The following is a 20,070-nucleotide window of genomic DNA, read 5'->3' as shown; positions in this document are numbered from 1 at the left end:
TCAATCTTTTATACAGGCCTTTTGTGAACTCTGCGCAGCTCTCATTTTGCTGATTGCATTTAAAGTCATTTATTGCTCAGTGTTTGCCCTTCTAGCAGATGTTAAAGGATTCCCTGCCTCCCCCTTAAAGGCTACTCCTCCGCAGCATCTAATTATAACCTACACAAAAGATTAACAGATGTTATAATTGTCTTTACTCATTGATTAAATAGTTTCTGCATGATTTGCTCTCTCTTCCCCCCATTGCTGATTTGTGAGGTCTTTCTGGATGAGTCTCATGCATCTGCAGTTTGTTAACAGTGGCTGTCTTCAGTTTTTAACTTTTTGGGGTTGTGGTTCAGTTTGAGCAATTTATAGATGCTCCTCTGCACGTGACAGAAGCGTGTTAAAAACGGATGTGTGAATACTTGCTTTGATTCCACGCATTCCTGTTTTTCCTCTTCCTTTTAACCATTCTTTCTGAAATGTATGTACAAAGCAGACTAACCTTAATGTGTATGAATGGAGACTGGAGGGGTAAATGCTGAGATTTGCTTAGCAGTAGTGTTGTCCCCGTACTTCAGCTGCCACTTGCAGAGGAAATTAGTGGCTGAGGAAATGAGTTTTATTAAAAAATCCCTAGTAGGAGAAAAATTGTAGTAGAATTTCCCTATTAGGACCTGGTAGGTCTCTAGTAGGGTCATTAGAACACTTAGGGTTTGCTTGGGGTTTTTTTGTGTAGTTCTTTTTTCTTTTCACCTTCTCACAAAATTAAGGTTACTCGATTCTTCAGCTAACTCATCTCTGGTGTGCTCCCACATTGACATAAAGATGCTTTTCTTGGGTGGATCTGCACTCCTCCAACAGCACAACAGTGCCAAGCTTAGCAACCGTTCTTTTATTTTCTTACTAACCTTTTAATGTCCTGAATGAGGTCAGTTCTTTTTCAGAGAGGTGAAACATCTTGCACATGTATTTTCACTACTGGGGACTGACTTGCATTTAAATGTCCTTACCTAGTGTTTGCATTCCATATAACGTTTTCCTTACTGTTTTCATTGATACATATGTGAGTCACTAGCAAGTCCACATAGATTTCCTTGATAGTTTCTGAACATCCCACACTTCTACAAAGCTGCATCTGTCGCGGGGCCTCAGCCTGAAGTGTTCTGCCTTGCCTGGCTCAGTATTAGTATAAGAAGAAATCAAAGTTGACGGAGAGCGTTTTCTCACATATTCTCTGACAAAACTTCCATTTGGGTTAAGAAGAGAAACAGATTAAAGGTTTGAGGCTTGAATTATTTGCTTGATAATTCAAATGCCATAAAATATTGTGCTGTTCCCCCTGCCTATCCTGCAAATCCTGCTCAAACATAGAACTGTTGGCTTGATTCCTGTCTGAGAAACCATCTCATATTGATACTGGCCGTACCTTCTCCTATCAAAACTCTTTTTGTACTTCTGGCAAGCAAAAATAGTCAAGTTCTGTGTGAATGTCTGGGGATATTGACTCAATTAATGTAGATTCATGAATCTGTGGGAATGTCTTGGGTGATTCTCCTTTGTTGATACTATGTGGAACTATATCCTCTTTACAGTAAATACCACACATGGTGCCGACTGTGAGATTTTGCAGTATATTCTACAGAGCTCTAGGACTTTATCAGTTTCTAAAGTTAATCCTTTACTTCTAATTCTTGAGTTTTATTAGCCTGAATAATAATCTTTGCAGTGCACAAAATCATTTGTCTAAGGACTCAAAACTGCTTTACAAACAGAGGTACCTTGTTTGTGGTATTAACAAAGAACACTGTATCCTCCTTGGTTTTAAATGACATCTCAGTGCTCCTGAATATTTTCTATTTATGAGCTGGGGGAAGCAGTTTATATATTGGTGATAAGAAAACTCCAGGGTGCCAACTATGCTTCCAAAGTGTATTTTAATTATATAGACACTTGTCCACTACCAAATTGTAATATTTCATAGAGGTCACTGAACAGCCAGCTGATGGAAATGACTTTTATTCAATACCAAACTTGCCTGAGTTTGAAATGCTGATCTGGAGGTAAAAAGGATAAAATCCCAGTTACGAATAATCAGACCTCTCCAATCCTCCTATCATTGTGGCGTTAAAAGGCCTAGGTGCTCTTTGCAGTTGCACATGAGAAAAAATTAGAAATTACAACAAGATTGGCTAAGTCATTAAAGGTTTTTAACAGCCACTGCTACTGCAAGACAGTATTAAAGTGAAACCTAGTCTAAGGTTTTAATAAACAACTCTGTTGTGTCATTGGCTGTTAGCCCTAATGTTTGAGAATAAGATCTTCATCTTTATTTTAAGGTTGCACAAGTAAATGAAAGACGGCACAAAATGAACTGAAGAAACAACAGTAGCACAGTCTACAAAGTCTCACGTTGGCTGTCAGCCTTGTCTCTCTGCTTGAGAACCTGTAGACTTGTATTTAATTATGTGCCTTTCCTAAAACTAATAACTTCCTTCCCTTAAGCTGCAATTCTGTCATGGTGTTATTGATCAGGAATATATCACGATGTTCATAGGAAACCTTTTCTGTCATTTATATTTACCAATCTTTAATCAAGTAAATTGCTTTTCTTCTTGATTACCACAAAAATCTCCTGCCATAAGAAAAAGCTTTAAACAGACATTGATAAGAATTTATTGACTAGATGATTGTTCTCAGCACAGTCCTGAGGAAGGAATTGTTCATCAGGTACACAGCCATGGGCAGCGTGAAAATGCAGAGGCAGGTCTACACCACAAACCTTAGGAAATGTTTTCCTTGCTTTTGGCAGGGATTTAACCTACAGAAGGATCCTGTCTCCCTAGTAAAGCCCTACAGTTTCTCTTTCACCCACTGGCTATTGGCTGTCGTGAAAGCAAGTGATGGCAAGAAGACCCATGAAAACCCCACCTGGCTTTCTTCTTTCTTTCCTCATCCCTTCTTGGAGTCCCATTCAGAGGTTCTATTCTCTTCAGCGGCTCCAGGTAACATCACACAAAAGAGAAAACCAAAGGTGAACGGCACTGAAGGCTGCAGCATCCTGATTAAGCCCCTCAACCATTACAGCAAAAAGGGAACTCATTCTAAATGTTTTAATGTAAATGCTGCTTTAATGCTTCCTGGAAGGAATTGAGGATATATGGCTCATTGTCTACATAGTTACTTTTTGTTGAGTTTCATTCTGTCCCAGCTGCATTTCTACAGTCAGATTCATTTTGACAGAATAGTCAAGAGATGAATGAGAACTGAGTGTCTTCTGCTGCGTCACACAGAATTTGGAGAATCGTCCCCCTGTTTGGATGCACAGTGATGTACACATCTGGTAGACAGAAGAGTACTTGTGTAGAGCAGCAGCACTAGTAGAAAGTTTTACTACTAAAGACTTTGACATAGAGGTTTTATTCTGTAAACAGCACTTATATATACTATACATTATTATCTTCACAATATAGTGGAGAAATTGAGACAGCAGAAGTCAGTGAATCAACCTAAACCACCCACGCAAGAGCAGGGATCCAACTCAAAGTATAGGCAAACACTTAGGGCTTACCTGAAATGAACCAACTACACTTTCTTTCTTCCTTGCTTATGTCTGAAACAGTTTTTGACCCCCTCCAAATTAATAAAACTTATGCGGAACAAAATACTTTAAAAGCTTATATTTGATCTCAAAATGCACTTTAAAATTCAAAGTGGATCATTTAGAAAATGTGAGCATGTTAATGCTTTCCCCTTCCCCACTAAAAATTCTTTTTTTCCCACCAAGATTCAAGGTAAACAGTAATATTGAATAACTTCAGTTGTTCCATGACTGGAGGTGCAAAAACTATTATCTTAAAAGCTTTATCTAAACCTACATGGCGTTACTTCCAAGAAATTATCTAGGAGAAAAAAAGTTTGAGGCATTAACATGATTTCTATAAGAAAAAGTGGAAGAATAACCTTGCATCAACCCAACTGCTGTTACTGCAAGCAAAAATATGTTTCAGATTTTAGTGAATGATGAATTTCTGAAATGTCAGGTCTTTTTTTTTTTGTGCTACTTTTGGTAGTTTAAAGATATTTACTTTGCATTCTAAACAGGCAGATGCTTGAGAGATACTGGAGAACTGTCGTGGTATGCCTCCTCTCTTTCTAATATCTTCTGGATAGCACTGTATCCATGATCCCAGTGTGCTGGATTATTAGCTGTGATGGGAGACTATGAGTTCTCTCATTTCACTTGGTAGGAGTGAGTGCAGATGAGTTAAGGACTGGTTGAATGATATAAAACATAGGAGACTTATGAGCCTTTTAAGCAGGAAATTAATGAGTGTTTTTTAATCTGCATTTTTATTAAGTTCCTGAGAGATGGAAAAATTAGAAATCAGTGTGTGACAGCCGGTCTTCCCACTGAGAAACTGGAGTAAGCACTGCTGGCCGCTGACTGCACAGCAGGGAACGTGCAGGGGCTCTTCTTTTATTCCCGAAGTAAAAGCCTTTCACTCTAATTGCCTCTAATATGAATCAACCTCTCTCAGAGACTCTGAGAAGACAGGGAGACAGGGCTCTTTTCTTCCCCATCAGTGTCTTCAGACAACTCATTCATGGCTGCATCGTCTCTTGCAGTGCATTTGATTGCACTTCATCCTGCCTTATTTTTTCATATGACAAGTGTTCCTTTCATTCTCTGGGAATCAATCTGCATTAGATTTCACTTCAGGTAATTTCTTCTGATACTCAGCATCATTTTCCCCTCTTTATTTCTTTTCAGTCTGTTGTCAATAACCTAATCGATTCCTAACTGTCTCTAGTGTTGGTATGCGTCCCTCAAACTTGCGTAGATGGTTGTTCTTTCCCATTTTAGCCTCCTCTGTCATTGTTTGAAACTACTATGAAGGAACTTGTTAATAATTTCCCACAAAGTCAATACTTTAATTGTCTTTGCTGCTGTTGTCTGAGTTCCATCAAGTTTGTCTATATCCTTTTGGCCCAGAACTGATTTCAGATTGTGAGATGGGATCGCTCTACAATTGCAGAGAAAAGAGGTGAAGGGCTGTTCCATATGCCAGCGCTGCTCAGTGTTCTGTCATGATATCTGGAAGTACCGATAAGGACAGAACATCTTTCATTTTTAATGTTTTAGTAAGTTTTCTTGGCCATAAGCTGAAGATGGAGTTTAATCAATGTACATCTGTTCCTTTCAGTTTTATGTTCTTGATATCCCACAGTCATACATGCTCTGTCATGTAAGAGTAAAGTGAATTTGAATTGGCTCGGGGGATCTCTCTGGAGTCTTTCTTTATATGTGCCCATTGATGTATGGGGAATACATCAACAACAAAAATGAAGTGGTAGAGCTGAGTCGTACCCTGTTGCCTTTCTATTATGAGCACAAGCCTGAAGGAGAGATGTCAATGAAGTGTGTTTGGGAATGCTGGAGCTGAATTCCTTTGAGTCTGAACCTTGGATGATGTTAGGTTGGCTGAAATTAGAGTAGACTTCTAACTTCTGCGAAGGCTGAACAGCTGGGGAGCCAGCTGAAGGATTTCAGTGCCCATCCTTACAGGAGCTATGTTAGTTCTGGCACCTCCAAATTCAGCTCCAGTATTGCATCTCTTTAATGTGTCTTGGCTGTAGCAGTAAACAGAGGTGACCACAGAGTCCAAGGAGCTGCAGCTGTAGTTATAGCTGGCCTAACTATCTGGATTGTAGGACTCAGTGAAGGTCAGCAAAATGAGAATATATTAAGAACTTTTCTGATAAAAAACATGCACTGTGTTCCATGTAGTAAGGAACTGGAGCTGCTCAACCTAATGAGGCTGCTTGTTCTCGCTTCATCCCCCTGCTGCAGTCCATCCTGTCAAATCATGGGCTCGGTTTGGTTTGAGTGGTGCTGGAAGAGATTGGTGCTTTCTTGTTCTTCCCCAGAGTGAACTTGAGTCATGGTGGGGTGGAAGAGCTCTTCTCAGCTTATGCAAATAGTTGAGTTGAGCCCTTTCTCAGTTACCCTCTTCATGGATCATGGAGGAATGACATTTCACTGTACCTTATCTTCCCTTATTTTTCATCTGGCAAAGGGATTATGGGCTTGATTCAGCTTCTTTTTCTGGCTGTTATTGAACTAATACCTTCATTATAAAGTTATTGCCTGTAATGTAAGGATAGGCCCTGGCCCACTGGGAGTGTCTGTACAGCAAGGTGAAATGTGAGACAGCGTGTTACAACCCACAAAGCCCCAGATTCATTAGAAACAAATTCTGCAGTCTAGATGTTGAAATATTCCCTCTGATGCAAATTACTTTGGTTATCTAAGGAAGATGTGCAGAGCTGGGTGCTAAAGATGTTCCTGGTAACTGAGGGAATAGTTTTACAAGATTCACTTTATATTGAGAGTTTTCCTTTGAGCCACGTGCACATTTTGAAGTGTTACCCAGTACTCTGTTGAGTAAAACCAGATGTCTGAATGCTACCACTATGTTAAGATGGTTTTAACAGTTCCTTATAACCATTAGCTAGAATAAATCAGTAAATAAATGATCTGTCATTCCTTTAATCTCTGCTGCTGTGGAGGATCAAAACGAGTAGCATTCATTGGGGACGCTTCATTTCACAAAACTGCTTCCATTCACCAAAATGTACTGTTGGAAAAGGTTTGTAGCAAAGTATTGTACACAAACTGCAAAATGAGTTAATGAGAAATAAGAGGCAATAGTGATGAGAAGCTCCTAGGTATATTCGCTCTCTGGTGTCTGAGGGGCTTGCATTCGGATCACTGACCCACCCTGTGACCACTGCTGCCATCCTCCCCTTTAGCAGTGCAGGTGGGCAGGGTGGAGCGTGCACAAAGAACTGTTTTAGTGATCCCCTGGGACTGTGGTTAGGACAGATGGGCAGGCCAAAGAGATGCTGACTGGAATGCATCTGTCTCAAAGAAGAAGGGATCGTTAGGAACATTTCACAAGCTCCTAGTTCTAGTTTGAAAAATTGAGTTGATAATGTACCAGTGCTTCCAGCAGAAACCCCCATATAGGTCTTGCATTGAGGTTTGAAATCCATGGACTTTCTTGACTAGTGCTTTGATTTACACTTATGAAAGAAAAATGAGAAGGAAACACAAATCAAACTTAGTGATCTGTAGGAAACTTGTCTGTATTATTTAAATTCTTCCCTCCAGTTAGTGGGCTGTCAGATAGTTTCAGATGTTGATCTAATTGCATGCATGTTTTTTAGACGTGGCAACATATTAGATGAGCACATATGAATTTAGTATGTTATCTTTCTTGGTCTCTTAAGCCTCTGGTAAAGATTCTTAGTTCAGGGTTTAAAACCTGATGAGATTCCTGTTTGCCTTTCTATGGGAAACAACCAGCTCTAATAATGATGTACTCAATTATGGAAGTTGCATCCAGCATTTCATGTTTACCAGCCTTAAGCCACAAAATGCCAGAGCTGTCTTTATTGGGATGTAAAGGGAACATTTGCTTTTGAACCTCAGTATCTCCACATAGCCCTTTAGGTGGCTGAATTGCAGCAGTTCCACGAGTGAAATTTTCTCAGGTCCTGGAGTTCAGCTTCTCCAGGTGCCTGGAAATGCCTGTTCCCGACCTAAGCTCAGCTGCGGTTCTCAAGGGAGCTAAATGTGTGTTGAAGCCCCACAGGAAGCTGGTGTTGTAGCTGTGTTCAGACCATGTCTTCTGCAGACTAACAGCCTAAATTGCAAAACTTTGCTGGAAAAGGTTCAATTCTTAAGGCAATCCATCTTTACCATACAATAATCTCTATCATATAATTTATAATAATATATACTAATAAATAAAACATAATAATGAAAGGTTAGAAACTCACCCAAGAAATGGGACCTTTGGATCTAATGTTTCCTTTAGCCTGAATAGCCTCAGTTTTGCTTGGATGTCCTTTTCTTGGCTACAGGTCTTAAAACGCTCAGAAGGATTTGATTTCAGCGCAGAAAATAAGTACACACAAACACCATTGTCATAATCTATTTTTTTAATGTTGATAACACTGCAATATGTCTTTCTCTTCCACACTGATCAGTTGCTATCCTGACAACAGATTCATGCTTTCTCTCTGCTCATCCTTCATCATTTTTGTCTCAATAATTTTATCACCTGATATGAATGCTTCATATGTCCCGTAAAACCAAACAGGGGAGGGTAATCCTTTGACCTTTCCAGCATTCTTTGGTGTAATTTACTGGCAATTCTTCTCCTCCTTGCAGCGTGGCCCTGGAACCCCATGATAAAAATGGACAGCCAATCCAAACAGAAAACGCTGAAAAGGTTAAAGCTCTGATGATGTTACTCTATAAATGTTCACAGTCTTTTTTGGCCAGGAAGAAAATTAGAGCTGAAAATGGCAATGGATGAATCATGCTTATTGCAGAGTACGGAAATGATATCGGTTCAACCTGTTCAAGTTAATGCTGAAAGAACGTAATCTTGTGCCCTCTCTTTTTATGTCACGGCAACCCACCTTATCCTCTTAAATGAATGCATGCATCCATTTAATTAACCTGGTGAGATACTGAGATATAAATCCTTTAAATGCTTCTCATGCAATTCATCTTGACAGCTGTCGTAGTAATAACATCTTTAATGCCATATTCTTTATTTTGTGATTTATTGAAATTCCTGGTATTATTTTGAGCACACTGATAGGTTTGCTAGATTTAAGCCCTGAATCTTAACTTGTTTAAATCCTAGAAGCAATGCTATAGAAGGCTTTGCTTGTTGTTTAGTTTGCTGAATTAATGGAAGATTATCCTGCATGAAGAAAGCATAAATGTATTTAGAAAACCATGGTTGAAACAGGGTGGAATTTAGTAGCTGAGACCCTTTATTTTAAATGCTGTTTTTCTAGAACATTGTCCTAAGAGTTTGTTCTTTGCTGGCAAGTGATCACCAGTCAAATATTACATGAGACCATCCTATGTGCTTCACAGATTCCCTTTCAAGGGATGGATAAGGACAAGAGAGATCCACATTTGGCTCTTAAATTAGTTAACCCTCAGCTTCTCTGTAGACTGCCGTGTGTCAGTGTTGTCCTACTTAATTAAAATCACAACAAAGATGGGGAAGCTCCTTGTCTAGCTTCAGCCCTTCCCACAGTTCCTTGAGGGTACTTTATCATGACCTTGTGAATGACCACTGGGCAATTTTCAACCAGAACTAGAGGATCACTGGGTTAGGGAGTGGTTTGGATCACAAAATAACTTGCAGGGCACAGCTGGCTCTATGCACTTGCCAGTACAGCTCCAATAACCTTTGGAACAGTTTTAGAGATTGCAAGGAGTTTGAGGTGTATTAAAATTAATTATCCCACAGGAAAACAAAATAAGAGGACTAGGAAAAAGTCTTTTTCTATCTAGATATTTTCTGACTGATTTGACATGTCTTGTTTTAATGTTTTTTTCCAAAGCCAGTCAGAATATCTAGATGTGTAGGCAGAATGGCAGAGCAGTGCTGTGTGCGCTGCCTTATAATTCCCATAGTATTCTACTTATCTAAGCATTTTAGGTTCCTGCATTGGAATTTTTCTAATTTAATTAACTCATTAATGCTGGCACATGGCACATTCTCCTTCCTTCTCTGCAAAAATGTGGCTCGCTTATCTAAATAGCAACCTAATCCAGTGGGTGTGAATGTACAATGCATACATTAGTGCTAACAAACTGCTGACCAGGCTAAGCAAATACCTGGGAGTATTGGGCATTAGGCAGGCAGGCCCTTCTCGTAGCATCACTATGCAGTATGCTGTGGAGAAAACAAAAAGCATTTAGCTGTTTCAGGCTGCATAAACGCAGATGTCACTTGAAACATCAGCTGAGAGAGAATTTTGGAATTATTTGTTTCTACGTCATCACTTAAAGTCTTGACCAGGCTAAATACCATGACAGGGAGAGACAGGGGTGTGGCAAGGAAACCATTTTCATGGCTCACTTTTACTCACTAGGCAGAATTTTCTCATCTTTTGTGAAGGTGGGGTTTTCTGCTGTTAGAGGAGGACTTCAGGGGGTGCCAGTGGATGAGAAGCTCAACATGAGCTGGTGACAGGCACTTGTAGCCCAGAGAACCAACAGTATCCTGGGCTACATCAAAAGAAGTGTGACCAGAGGGTCAAAGGAGAGGATTCTATCCCTCTAGTCTACTCTCATGAGACTCCACCTGGAGTCCTGTGTTCAGTTCTAGAGTCCCCAGGACAGGAAGGACATGAATCTGTTGGAGTCCAGAGGGCCACAAAGGTGATCAGGGGCCTGAAGCACTTCTGCTATCAGTGATGGGCTTAGCCTTGGCCAGCAGCAAGCCTATCTTGGAGAAGCTACCCCTGTAGCACCCCTCACTACCAGGACCTTACCATGGAAGCTTAATAGTGGAATCTTTTTTTAATTTGAGTTGTGAGAAGGCCCAGACAAACAGCACCATACTTATTTCCACTCCTTCTATAAAGACCACTAAACTAGCAGGTGTATTGATGTTGATGTTAGCACCAGAACTGACTAAAGAAATGCAGCCAGGCAGTGACAGGTTCAGTTCAATTCAATTAGGTTCTCAGGAAACTGAATCAGTAATGAGATGCATTGATGAAAATTTTTACTTTCTCATAGCTGCTTCCTGACCTGTGCTAGTGATATTATTTTCCTTCTCTGCTTGTTGCTGATGGATAAAAAGTGTAATTCTGGTTATTCCCTTTTAGTCTAAGAGTGTGACTGTTGAGCAAGCATGGCTGTCGGAGTAGAAAAAAGTGCTCAAAGGTGATCACTATCTAACTTTGGCCTCATTCAATTACCCAACAGTTTGTTCACATCACAAAACCTGTCCTCTAGTTAACACCTCAGAAGAGGTGTTAACATGCAGGCTGCTGAGAGGAAATTTGTTGATGCTCTTGAGGGCAGAGAGGCCCTGCAGAGGTTCTCTGTGAATTAGAGAGCTGGGCAATCACCAGCCACATGAAGTATAACAAGGGCAAGTGCTGGATTTTACACCTGGGACACAGCACCCTGGGTGTACAGACAGACTGGGGAGCAAGAGGCTGGAGAGCAGCCTTGCAGAAAGGGATCTGGGGTTCTGGTTGAAGGCAAGTTGAATATGAGCCAACAGCGTGCCCTGGCAGCCAAGAGGGCCCAGGCAGCCAAGAGGGCCAGCTGTGTCCTGGGCTCTGCATCACGCACGCATTGCCAGCTGGAAGGTGGTTCTCCTGTCCTACTCTGCTCGGGTGCAGCCCCACCTCGAGTGCTGTGTGCACCACAGTATAAAAAGAGTATGAAGCTACTGGAGAGTGTCCAGAGGAGGGCCACAAGTTGGTGAAGGGTTTAGAGAAGAAGTCATGTGGAGTAGCTAAAGTCACTTGGTCTGTTCAGCCTGGATGAGAGGAGACTAAGGCTTCCTTAGTCTCACTGTGGTCTACAGCTTCCTCATGTGAGGAGGAGCAGAGGCTGATCTCTTCTGTCTGGTGATCAGACTGAGGGAATGGCACAAAGATGTGCTAGGGGAGGGTTAGGTTGGACTTTATGAGAAAGGTTCTTTACCCAGAGGGTGGTGGAGCACTGGAACAGCTCCCCGGGGAAGCAGTCGTAACGCTAAGCCTGACAATATTCCAGAAGCATTTGGACAATGCCCTCAGATGCGCAGTGTGAATATTGGGGTTGGACTCGAAGATCCTTGTGGGTCCCTTCCAACTCAGGACATCCTATGATTCTACGTTGCTGCTGTACAGATGTTTTGCCTTCTGGAAGCGTTAAGGAGTGCGAAGCAGAGGGTGTGAATGCTGCATTTTAGATCTCCTGAATTTAAATGAAAGGACACTAGTTTGCAGAGCTGTCATTTTTGTCACGTGTCATCACTACTAAATTTACATACTAATTTGTAAGAGACAGAAAAATAAATACAATCCGTTTCTAGTTACCAAAGAGATACACTGTGCGCTAGTTCCTAGCTGGCATATGTTGGCACAGCTCTGTTGAAATGTAACTGCAGTTTCAAAGTGTCTGAAAATATCTTGGATGCTTATCTAAGGAATATAATGTTATACATTTTCATCAGCTAAAGCAATATACATCAATCATCCTTTGTTACTACTAGAAATGAAGACGGTATTATAATCCAAGAAATTTCTTGCAAGGATTTTAGAGAGTGCTTTTCTATGTTAATCACACCATTTCTCCAGGGCATAGTTTTAGAGCCATCTCCAGAAGTAATGAACATTCTTGTACTGAGTACTAAAAATACTACACTTCGGGATATATAATCAAGATGATGCCTCTGGCTTGCTGGCTTTATGAACAGTGAGGGTATACTGTACTGAAAGAAGATCCCGCTTAGGTCTTCCCCCGAGAGTTTTTTTGTGTCCATACAATACCTTCTTCCCTGAGCTTAGTGCAAACGTGTGATACAGCAGGCAAACATCTGGGACCTCCATTCTCTTAGACTGATCCCCAAACACTTCTTGGGGATACAGGCTTAATTGCTGTGTTTCTCTAACTTCAGTGCCTTCCCCAGTATGCTCAGCACAGATGATGTCTTGATGTCTGTAGTCCCTTAGAGAAGATTCCTAGAGTGGAAAAAATTCCTGCAGCACAAAGACCTATAAGTTGTGCCCCCCAAGGTTTGGCAATGTACCTGTGTGAGTGCAGTATCAGTGGAGACACCATACGTCAGAAGAGACTTTGCAATAGTTCACAGTTCAGCCAAGCTACATGGGGCAAGAAGGGTCTGAATGCTGATCACTGGGGTCTCTGCTGTAAAGATATCAACAAACAAATTGGGCAGGGAATGCAGATAAATCTCTCTAGTCTGTTCTCTTGGTAACACCAAAATAGTATTTCTGATGATTGCGCAAACCGATTCTCAGTGCTTTTACATTTCAAGACTGTTCCATCTAGACAACCATTCTCCTCTGCTGAGCTGCCCCGGGGATGCGTTACCTCTGTTTTGAATTGTTGTTAGTCTTTTGGTTGGTCTCAGAGGAAGAAAGATTTACCTGTGAGGGAAGTTTTTTCTTAGTGACAAGCAGTATGATGCAAAAAAAGACCATCCCAAGATGGAAACTTGTTCTGTTTTTATTAAGTACTTCACTCTGATGATAATTTTTCTTTAAAGGCTTCTTGAGTTGGGTACTTTGAGACACCAGCATCTGTTAGTACAGGTGATGTATTGCACTATCTTGTCTGATAATTACCTTTGATTCAAAGTGTTAAGTGGGTTCAGCCTTAGGTTGTTAACTCTTCAGAAGAGATCCATGGCAGCCTGCTAATGGTAACATACCCCAGGATCTGAGCTCCTATGGTGTGTGGGGAAAGGAGAGGAGTCAGCAGGTCTGAAGCTGCTTCACCGTTACGCGAGTAGGTACACTAAATCCACTCCTTGAAGTGTCCAAGGCAGCATAGCATATAAGTTATAGGAGTAATTAATAATCCTTTGTCCTTTTGCATATAAAGTAGCTTTTGGGGTGGTTCAACCAAATACCTGCAAACAGAAACTTCAGGCACTTATTAAATACTTGACCTTCTATGTGGATAATTGGCTGCAGCTATAGCTATCACAGGCTCACGCCAAAGTAGTTCCATGCTTACCGATCAACAAAGATTCCCTTGGTGGAAGTCATGCTCTCCAAGCATGATGAGTGCACAGAAGAATGATATAAAGATTACGTAAGGTCTTTCTTTTGCTAATTTCTGGCATAGCCACAAGAACAACATAATACATTGCCCCTGTTTTTGTTCAAAACTATTGTGGTATTTCTTTTGAGACATGATAGCTAATGAGGAAACAATAGTAATTATTGATAGCACACCATCAAGATTCCTAACTAGCAGAATGAAATAGTGTGTGTAGCTTTAGGATTGGTGCTGCAGGAGGGGAGAAAGGGCTTAAAACCTGGAAAAAAAAACCACAAAGAAGGAATGATAACAGTGCAATAACAGAGATTTTCTTGCCATGGCGTGTACATGTTTCCATTGCATGTGTTCTTTAGATGAACGTGTATAAAGGCTGACTTTTATCCATTTTGGAGAAAATGGCCTGGCTTCTGGGCTTGCTGAAGTGTAAACCAGAAGTAGAAAACAAGTGTAGGAGATACCAGGTGTTGTTTAACAGAAGGCTGCATTTACCACTGGATGTCTTGGTAGCTGGAGTGATTACAGTTTCCCCATGGGAAGTGTTTTACAAGAGCAGTCCCTCTTGGGATGCCCACATTATAGCCAGTAATCCCAGTCTGCGTGCCTCTGGGAGTCCTCTGGATTCCATCTGGCTTCAGAGGCTTAGCCCAGGGCATCCTGCTGTCCTTGCAGGCGGCCTGCGCTTGGCCCGTGTTCAGACTCCTGTGTGCCCTCCTGGCAGGGCATTTGGGGACAACTTGGGAAAAGATTTGCGATGGTTTTATCTGCTGGGTATTGCCACGGTGACAGATGGGATCATTCACAGGTGCATGAGAAGTCAAGTCTATCCATCGACATGCAAATACATCTGGAGGGCACATACAAGGCTTCTTTTGGGAATGCCAGCTGCGTTACCCTACAGCCAAGCCCAGTGGTATTCATGCATCGCCGGCTGTTAATGACTGTAGGTGCTGTTTGCAATAAGTCAAAAGGATTAGAAGCAGGCAGATTTGTCTTTATTTCATCTTGTTTCTCAGTCAAATTTAATGAAATACTCTAGGTTTATCATTAAGTAGCGCTGTATGAATATCTCGACCTTACTAGAATTATGTTTATAACTAGGCTTCCACATAAAATCTTGACTAAAAAATGAGGACAGATCCTTGCAGGGAAATCACTTTGTCCTTACTGAGTGTTAGCCCAGATTAAGAGATACAGTTGTTCTCTGGTACAGTAAATGCAGTCACTATGAGATGCAAGAGACAATTCATGTGTTTGGTTCTGTATTTGTGAGTGTATCTGCCTACCTTAGTTTAGCCTAGATTCTGATTTCTCTTATAATTCTACTACTTTCTGTGAAACCTGAATAAATTTATTAGCTTTGCCCATGTTCCTCAATCACACACTCTTAAATAAAATAAAATCAAAACCTTTCAAATACGTATATCATCAGGAAAAAAAGGGAGCTGGTAGTTGTTACTTATAAACTGTGGCTTGATTTTAGTAGAAACTGCCAGGAATAACCAAAGGCTACAAAACTGGAAAGGCTAATTCTCTCTGTGACATCTTAAGGGGGTGAAGTTCCCCAGCCATTCTGTACAGGCAGGGGGAAGGTCTGATTATCACAGCAGCATATTTGACCTTAAAAATGTAAAGAAAGTGCTGAGGGCATTCGTCTCTTATTAAGGATAATGGGAGTGGAAAGCTTTTAGAACTCTTCAGGATTAGGTCCAAAATTTGTACATCATAGTAGCAGCACAGATGTGCCAACAAGCTTACTGAGGAGTGCAATTAATGTGAAACGAACTGTTTCCCTCCCTGCCTCCCCTCCTCGGCCCCAGGTAGTTCTTTGGCTCTGCAAACCCAGCTCCCAACCCAGTGCAAAGGAGACCAGGAAAACATGGGCTGTTGTGGTAAAGACAGGAGTAGCAGATATTTTTTTCTTTGATAGGTGATCCAAGCACGTTAGTAGTATTTCTGTCTGGAGAGTTCAGATCTTTTGGCACAGAAGATTGGTTCCTGGAACACAGCCGGCTATAGACACAAAGTCATTAGCTGCTGGGTTATTACAAAGTTAATGATGAAAGACAGGAACTGCTAAGTAGGATATTGAAATGTCTATTTAATTATTATTATTTTTTAATTTTTTTTTTCAGTGATTCTGGAAACAGCCTGACATTTCTAATTGACCAAAAGGAAAAAAAAAAAATATAACCTCAGCTATGGAGAGAAAGAGACAGCTACAGAAAAGGGAATTTGGGAAAAGACTTTCTCTGGACAGCAGTCTTGTGGTAAGGATGAATATTTACTGAATTTACTCAATATATCTTCTGTTATAAAAAATGTAGTTATTAAGAGGCAATGCTCATAATGAAGTACATTTTAAAGGTTCATCACAACATCATAACCTTTTGTGATTTTTAAGTTTCTCCAGAGCAAAAGTGCTAGAGAAATTTTACAGCATCCTAAATAGAAACATCATATAGAGACATGTCCCTGAATTCATTGAATTTACACAACAAAGCAATCCGGACAAATATACCAAATTTGTAATTAAAATCTTACTCAGCTTCTGTGGGATCACTCTCTATTGCTTTATACTGAAATATGTGAGAGCTGTAGGTAGCTGAGGTCACCTCATCAGAAATGCTTGTTTTACTATTGTGGATACTAGGAAAAATCTGTTCACCGTGGGGATATATAAAGTACTGTAATATTACGTGAAAGAGGAATCTAAATGCCACATGTTGTAAATTAATTGTTATTGCTGTGCACGAGATTTGGATTCATTGAGATTGTATTCTAGATTTATTTTTAGTTAATATTTTCAAATGCTGGCTGAGATTAAAAAGGAGTTTTAGTAGCTGTACTGTGACACGTGGCCAGAAATGCTCATAGTTTTTGAACAGTTGTGTAAGAGAGAATAAACAGCCAGTGTCAGGTACTCAGTATGCTAGTGTAACAACTGCTGAAACAGGGGAAACTGAGAGCCAAGGAAACCCATGCCGTCTCTTTGATTTTCACAGAAGTTGTCTTCTGAAAAGGAAGTTTGTTCCTGGGTGCTGATAATAGAGCTGCCTCTCTTTTTGAGTACTCGTATTGATGGGAATGATGATGGGAAGTGCTGGGTGCAGATGGATTTGACTTTGGTCGCTGCAAGGACTGGCTTCAGGTTCTAGGGGTCACTTAGGAGCACTGGTTTGGCTGCTGGCACAAAAGCCACAAATATTAAGCTTTGCCCAATGAACTGTGCTTCTTCACTCATAAATAAGGAGTCAAATGATTAATGAAAAAGTGCTCGGTTAATGGGAAGAAAGGAAGCAGCCAAGTACATTAGAGACTGATCAAAGGCTCCCTTCCAGAGTGTATCTATGATCATTTGAAGTACTCAGCTCTGGTGACTTCTTGAGCAGCCTGCTCTCATTTCCGTTGACGTCTCTTTACACACTGTAAGGGACTCTGGGGCCCCAGAACCCTGTTGCCTGCTATCCTGGGCAGCAAGGTCTCACCACGCCTGTGCAAACCCCATGGCATGAGCTGCCTACAGCCCACTCTGGCCAATTGCTCCTGCTGCACCTGCACTGCTGAGATGCTCTCCATAAAAAGGGCTACAAAGGCCTCCTAGAAAATGGAAACTCTCCTGTCTGATCTCTTTGGTCTGATTTCTGTAACCCCGTACTCTATTGTGTTGGCCCAATTTGTGGTGACCGTTTGTCTCGAGCAAATTTAGGATGTTTACCTTGAATTTTACATGTTATTACAACTACATAATTACATTTATCTTCTGCTATACCTGTGGGGTTTTGTTTTTTTTCAAAATTAAAAGCCCACTGACATGCTAAAAGCAGCAAATGTGGGCTGAGCAGGTTTCAGTCTGTCCATCGACGCCTTCCATCTGCGGCGCTCTTCATCGGGTGTGAGCAAAGAAGTCCCTCCCTTCATCACAGGTCTATTGCTCTGTAGGCTTTTGAGGACTCTGCTCTTCTCTCTTAAGCCTTAGCTAACAGGTCTGCACTTCTGTATCCACGAGCCAGTGATAAAATGAGCAGAGCACTTTTCACAAGGGTTCCATCCTTTTCCTTGGCTTTGAAACGGCCCTGTTCCTCCTAATGATTCATTAAATCTCTTTATTTTGAAAAATAAAAATAGTGAGAGGGAAATAAATGTGGTGAAGAGTGGAGAGTCCTTCCCCAGACTCCAGGGTGGTCCCAGGACCATAATGAGAAGCTGTCTAAGCTCCCTGCCATTCAGGCCTTGCAGCTCAGCACTCTGATGGCAAGAGGCATCCGTTTTCAGGTTGCTCAGCCTGCAGTGAATCCTACCTGCTCAGCTTATATGTGCTCAGCAGGCAACTTCATGCTCCCAGCGTTATTAAAGCTGTTCCAGTTGTCTTCTAGCTTGTGGGTAGAAAAGGTAGGTTTAGCATGAACTCACAATTTTATCTGAAACACTCAGAGTCAAACAAAATCTGGCAGGTTTTGTACACTCAGAAATGTGTTTATCCCCAGAGCCGACCTCTGTTATTAATTCTAGGCACACACACCCCGAAACAGACTCCAGCCCAAGTCCTGCAGCTAAAATACACTGCTGTGATACAAGCAGTTGGCCATGAACTATCAAAATCTATCTGGAAAGAAGAGGAATGCTTATAGAAACTGGATACTGAAGCTAAGGGAAATGCTACCAGTTGTGAATTTTGCACAAATATATTGCTTAATATGGCAAATCAGTGCTGCTTTTCTCTAAATGTTTTCACTGATGTAATGGAATAGATTCAACCTTCACTTTATGCATTAAGATAGAAATTTTCTTTTCCCTGAGGTGACAATGTGGGCTTGCTGTGTGGATGGTAACAAGGAGCCAGGTATTTCTCACTTCCAGTCCCACCTACTGCTTCTTTGAACTTAATTTATAGCCAAGATTGTGCACTATGCTTAATTCTTACCCTTTCCTGTCAGTAAGGGGGAAACAGAGAAAAACATTTGCCAATGTCATAGGGAGCATTATGTATGTAGAACCATCAAAAGTTCTTTGTGTAATAATCAGTGTTACTTGCATATGAAAATGCCGACAAGAACTGAATTAGTGGAGAAAGATAAACTGTGGCTGTAGGAGAAGGTGACGCTTTCTCCCTGCTCTTCAGCAAGTGGTAAGTAGGGTGGGAACTGTCTTCAGGCACTGGCTTGAGGTCAATGAATTTATATCAGTGTGTGCCAGCTGAAGATCTATGACCGATTAGCCCATACTGGTGCAAAAGTGTTGAAGTGAACATGTGAGGTAAAGAAACATTACAATATTTCAGTATTTTGAATACATAAACTCATCATACTATCAGGCTGATGTATCCAATTTTAAAACAATATCTTCTGCTATGCGTGGTGCTTGCAGGTTAAGCTTGCCTGCAGATTGTCTCCGTGTGTACATCCGTTTCCAGTACTCATGTGTTACAGGTCAGAATCTATCGAAGCTTTATATTGAGTAGAATATGTGTAACTAGATTAAAGAGTGTCATCCATACATTGAATTAGAAGCACGTGGGCGCTGCTTATTATTTACTGCAAGCTATTATTTCATACCAAATTGGGAGAGACATTTTGAGAATCAAGTGCCTTCAGTAGCATGTTAGTAAATCATACGTGATGATGCCTTTTGACTCCGTGAAATTCAGCTGGGAAAAACAAAGGACTTTGTGTTCCTCTCAATTTGCCCAAATTCCCATTCTATCATACCTCCTCTTAATTGCTGCCTTCACTTCGTATGTCCATATTCACTGCCTTTGTATCCACTCCATTACCAAATTCTATCTGAACACTATGTTTTAGTCCAGTCCCTTGCCTGTACAAGTCTTTAGGTCTCTCTTCTCACATCTCTTCCCAAAGGTTTTTTGTTTAACTTCTCAGGCATTCAGGGCTGGACACTCTACTTGGAAAATCTGGCCTTGATTTGCTCAAGAACAGCTTCTCCTTGTTTGGTGGAGTCTTCCAGCGTTATCACATCTCAGAAAGAATTCTGATTTCTGTGTGTTTAAAGGAAACATGTTTCTACTTTTGTACTCTGGACCGTGAGATACAAATAGGCGTTTCTGATAACATTCCTCACCCTGCCTGGCTGTGCTGCTTTTCCCGTCTGCATCAGATTGTAACCTTCTGGAATGCTCTTTTCCATGATTTAATCTGCAAGTATTGCATAATAATGTTTAAAATCCTTCTTCCTTCGTCATCTCTCAGACACTGCATATATAGTCTAGGATGGTATTTGATGGAAGAACTTGTTCTTCTGAAAAACTAAAGGCATGGCTTCAAATTCATTCATGGATCTGAACCATCAAAATATGACCACAAATTGCATCAGAGTATTTTGTATTCAGGTTTATCCCATCAAAGAAGGAGTTTCAGGCTTCAGATAAAGAGGATCCATCTCGGCAACATCTTTCAAACAGTGAGAAAATTTATAGACGTTAAAACACTCTCCTT

The 20,070-nt window shown here is 40.9% G+C and overlaps 1 protein-coding gene across 5 annotated transcripts in view; it reads left to right on the top strand.

The window, feature by feature from the left end:
- Window positions 1-20,070, top strand: part of NCKAP5 (NCK associated protein 5) — a 418,402-nt gene that overhangs the window by 33,867 nt on the left and 364,465 nt on the right. For all 5 annotated transcript variants that reach the window (XM_069861526.1, XM_069861528.1, XM_069861529.1 and 2 more), the window contains exon 2: window positions 15,754-15,888. In XM_069861526.1, coding sequence (XP_069717627.1) covers window positions 15,820-15,888 — 69 coding nt within the window. In that variant the 5' untranslated portion in view covers window positions 15,754-15,819. The remainder of the gene's footprint in view (window positions 1-15,753; window positions 15,889-20,070) is intronic.

This window comes from Phaenicophaeus curvirostris, chromosome 7, assembly GCF_032191515.1.
Source record: "Phaenicophaeus curvirostris isolate KB17595 chromosome 7, BPBGC_Pcur_1.0, whole genome shotgun sequence".
In the NCBI taxonomy this organism is placed as follows: Eukaryota; Metazoa; Chordata; class Aves; order Cuculiformes; family Cuculidae; genus Phaenicophaeus; species Phaenicophaeus curvirostris.
The sequence above is the reverse complement of the archived record's forward strand: the minus strand, read 5'-3'. Positions and strand labels throughout refer to the sequence as shown.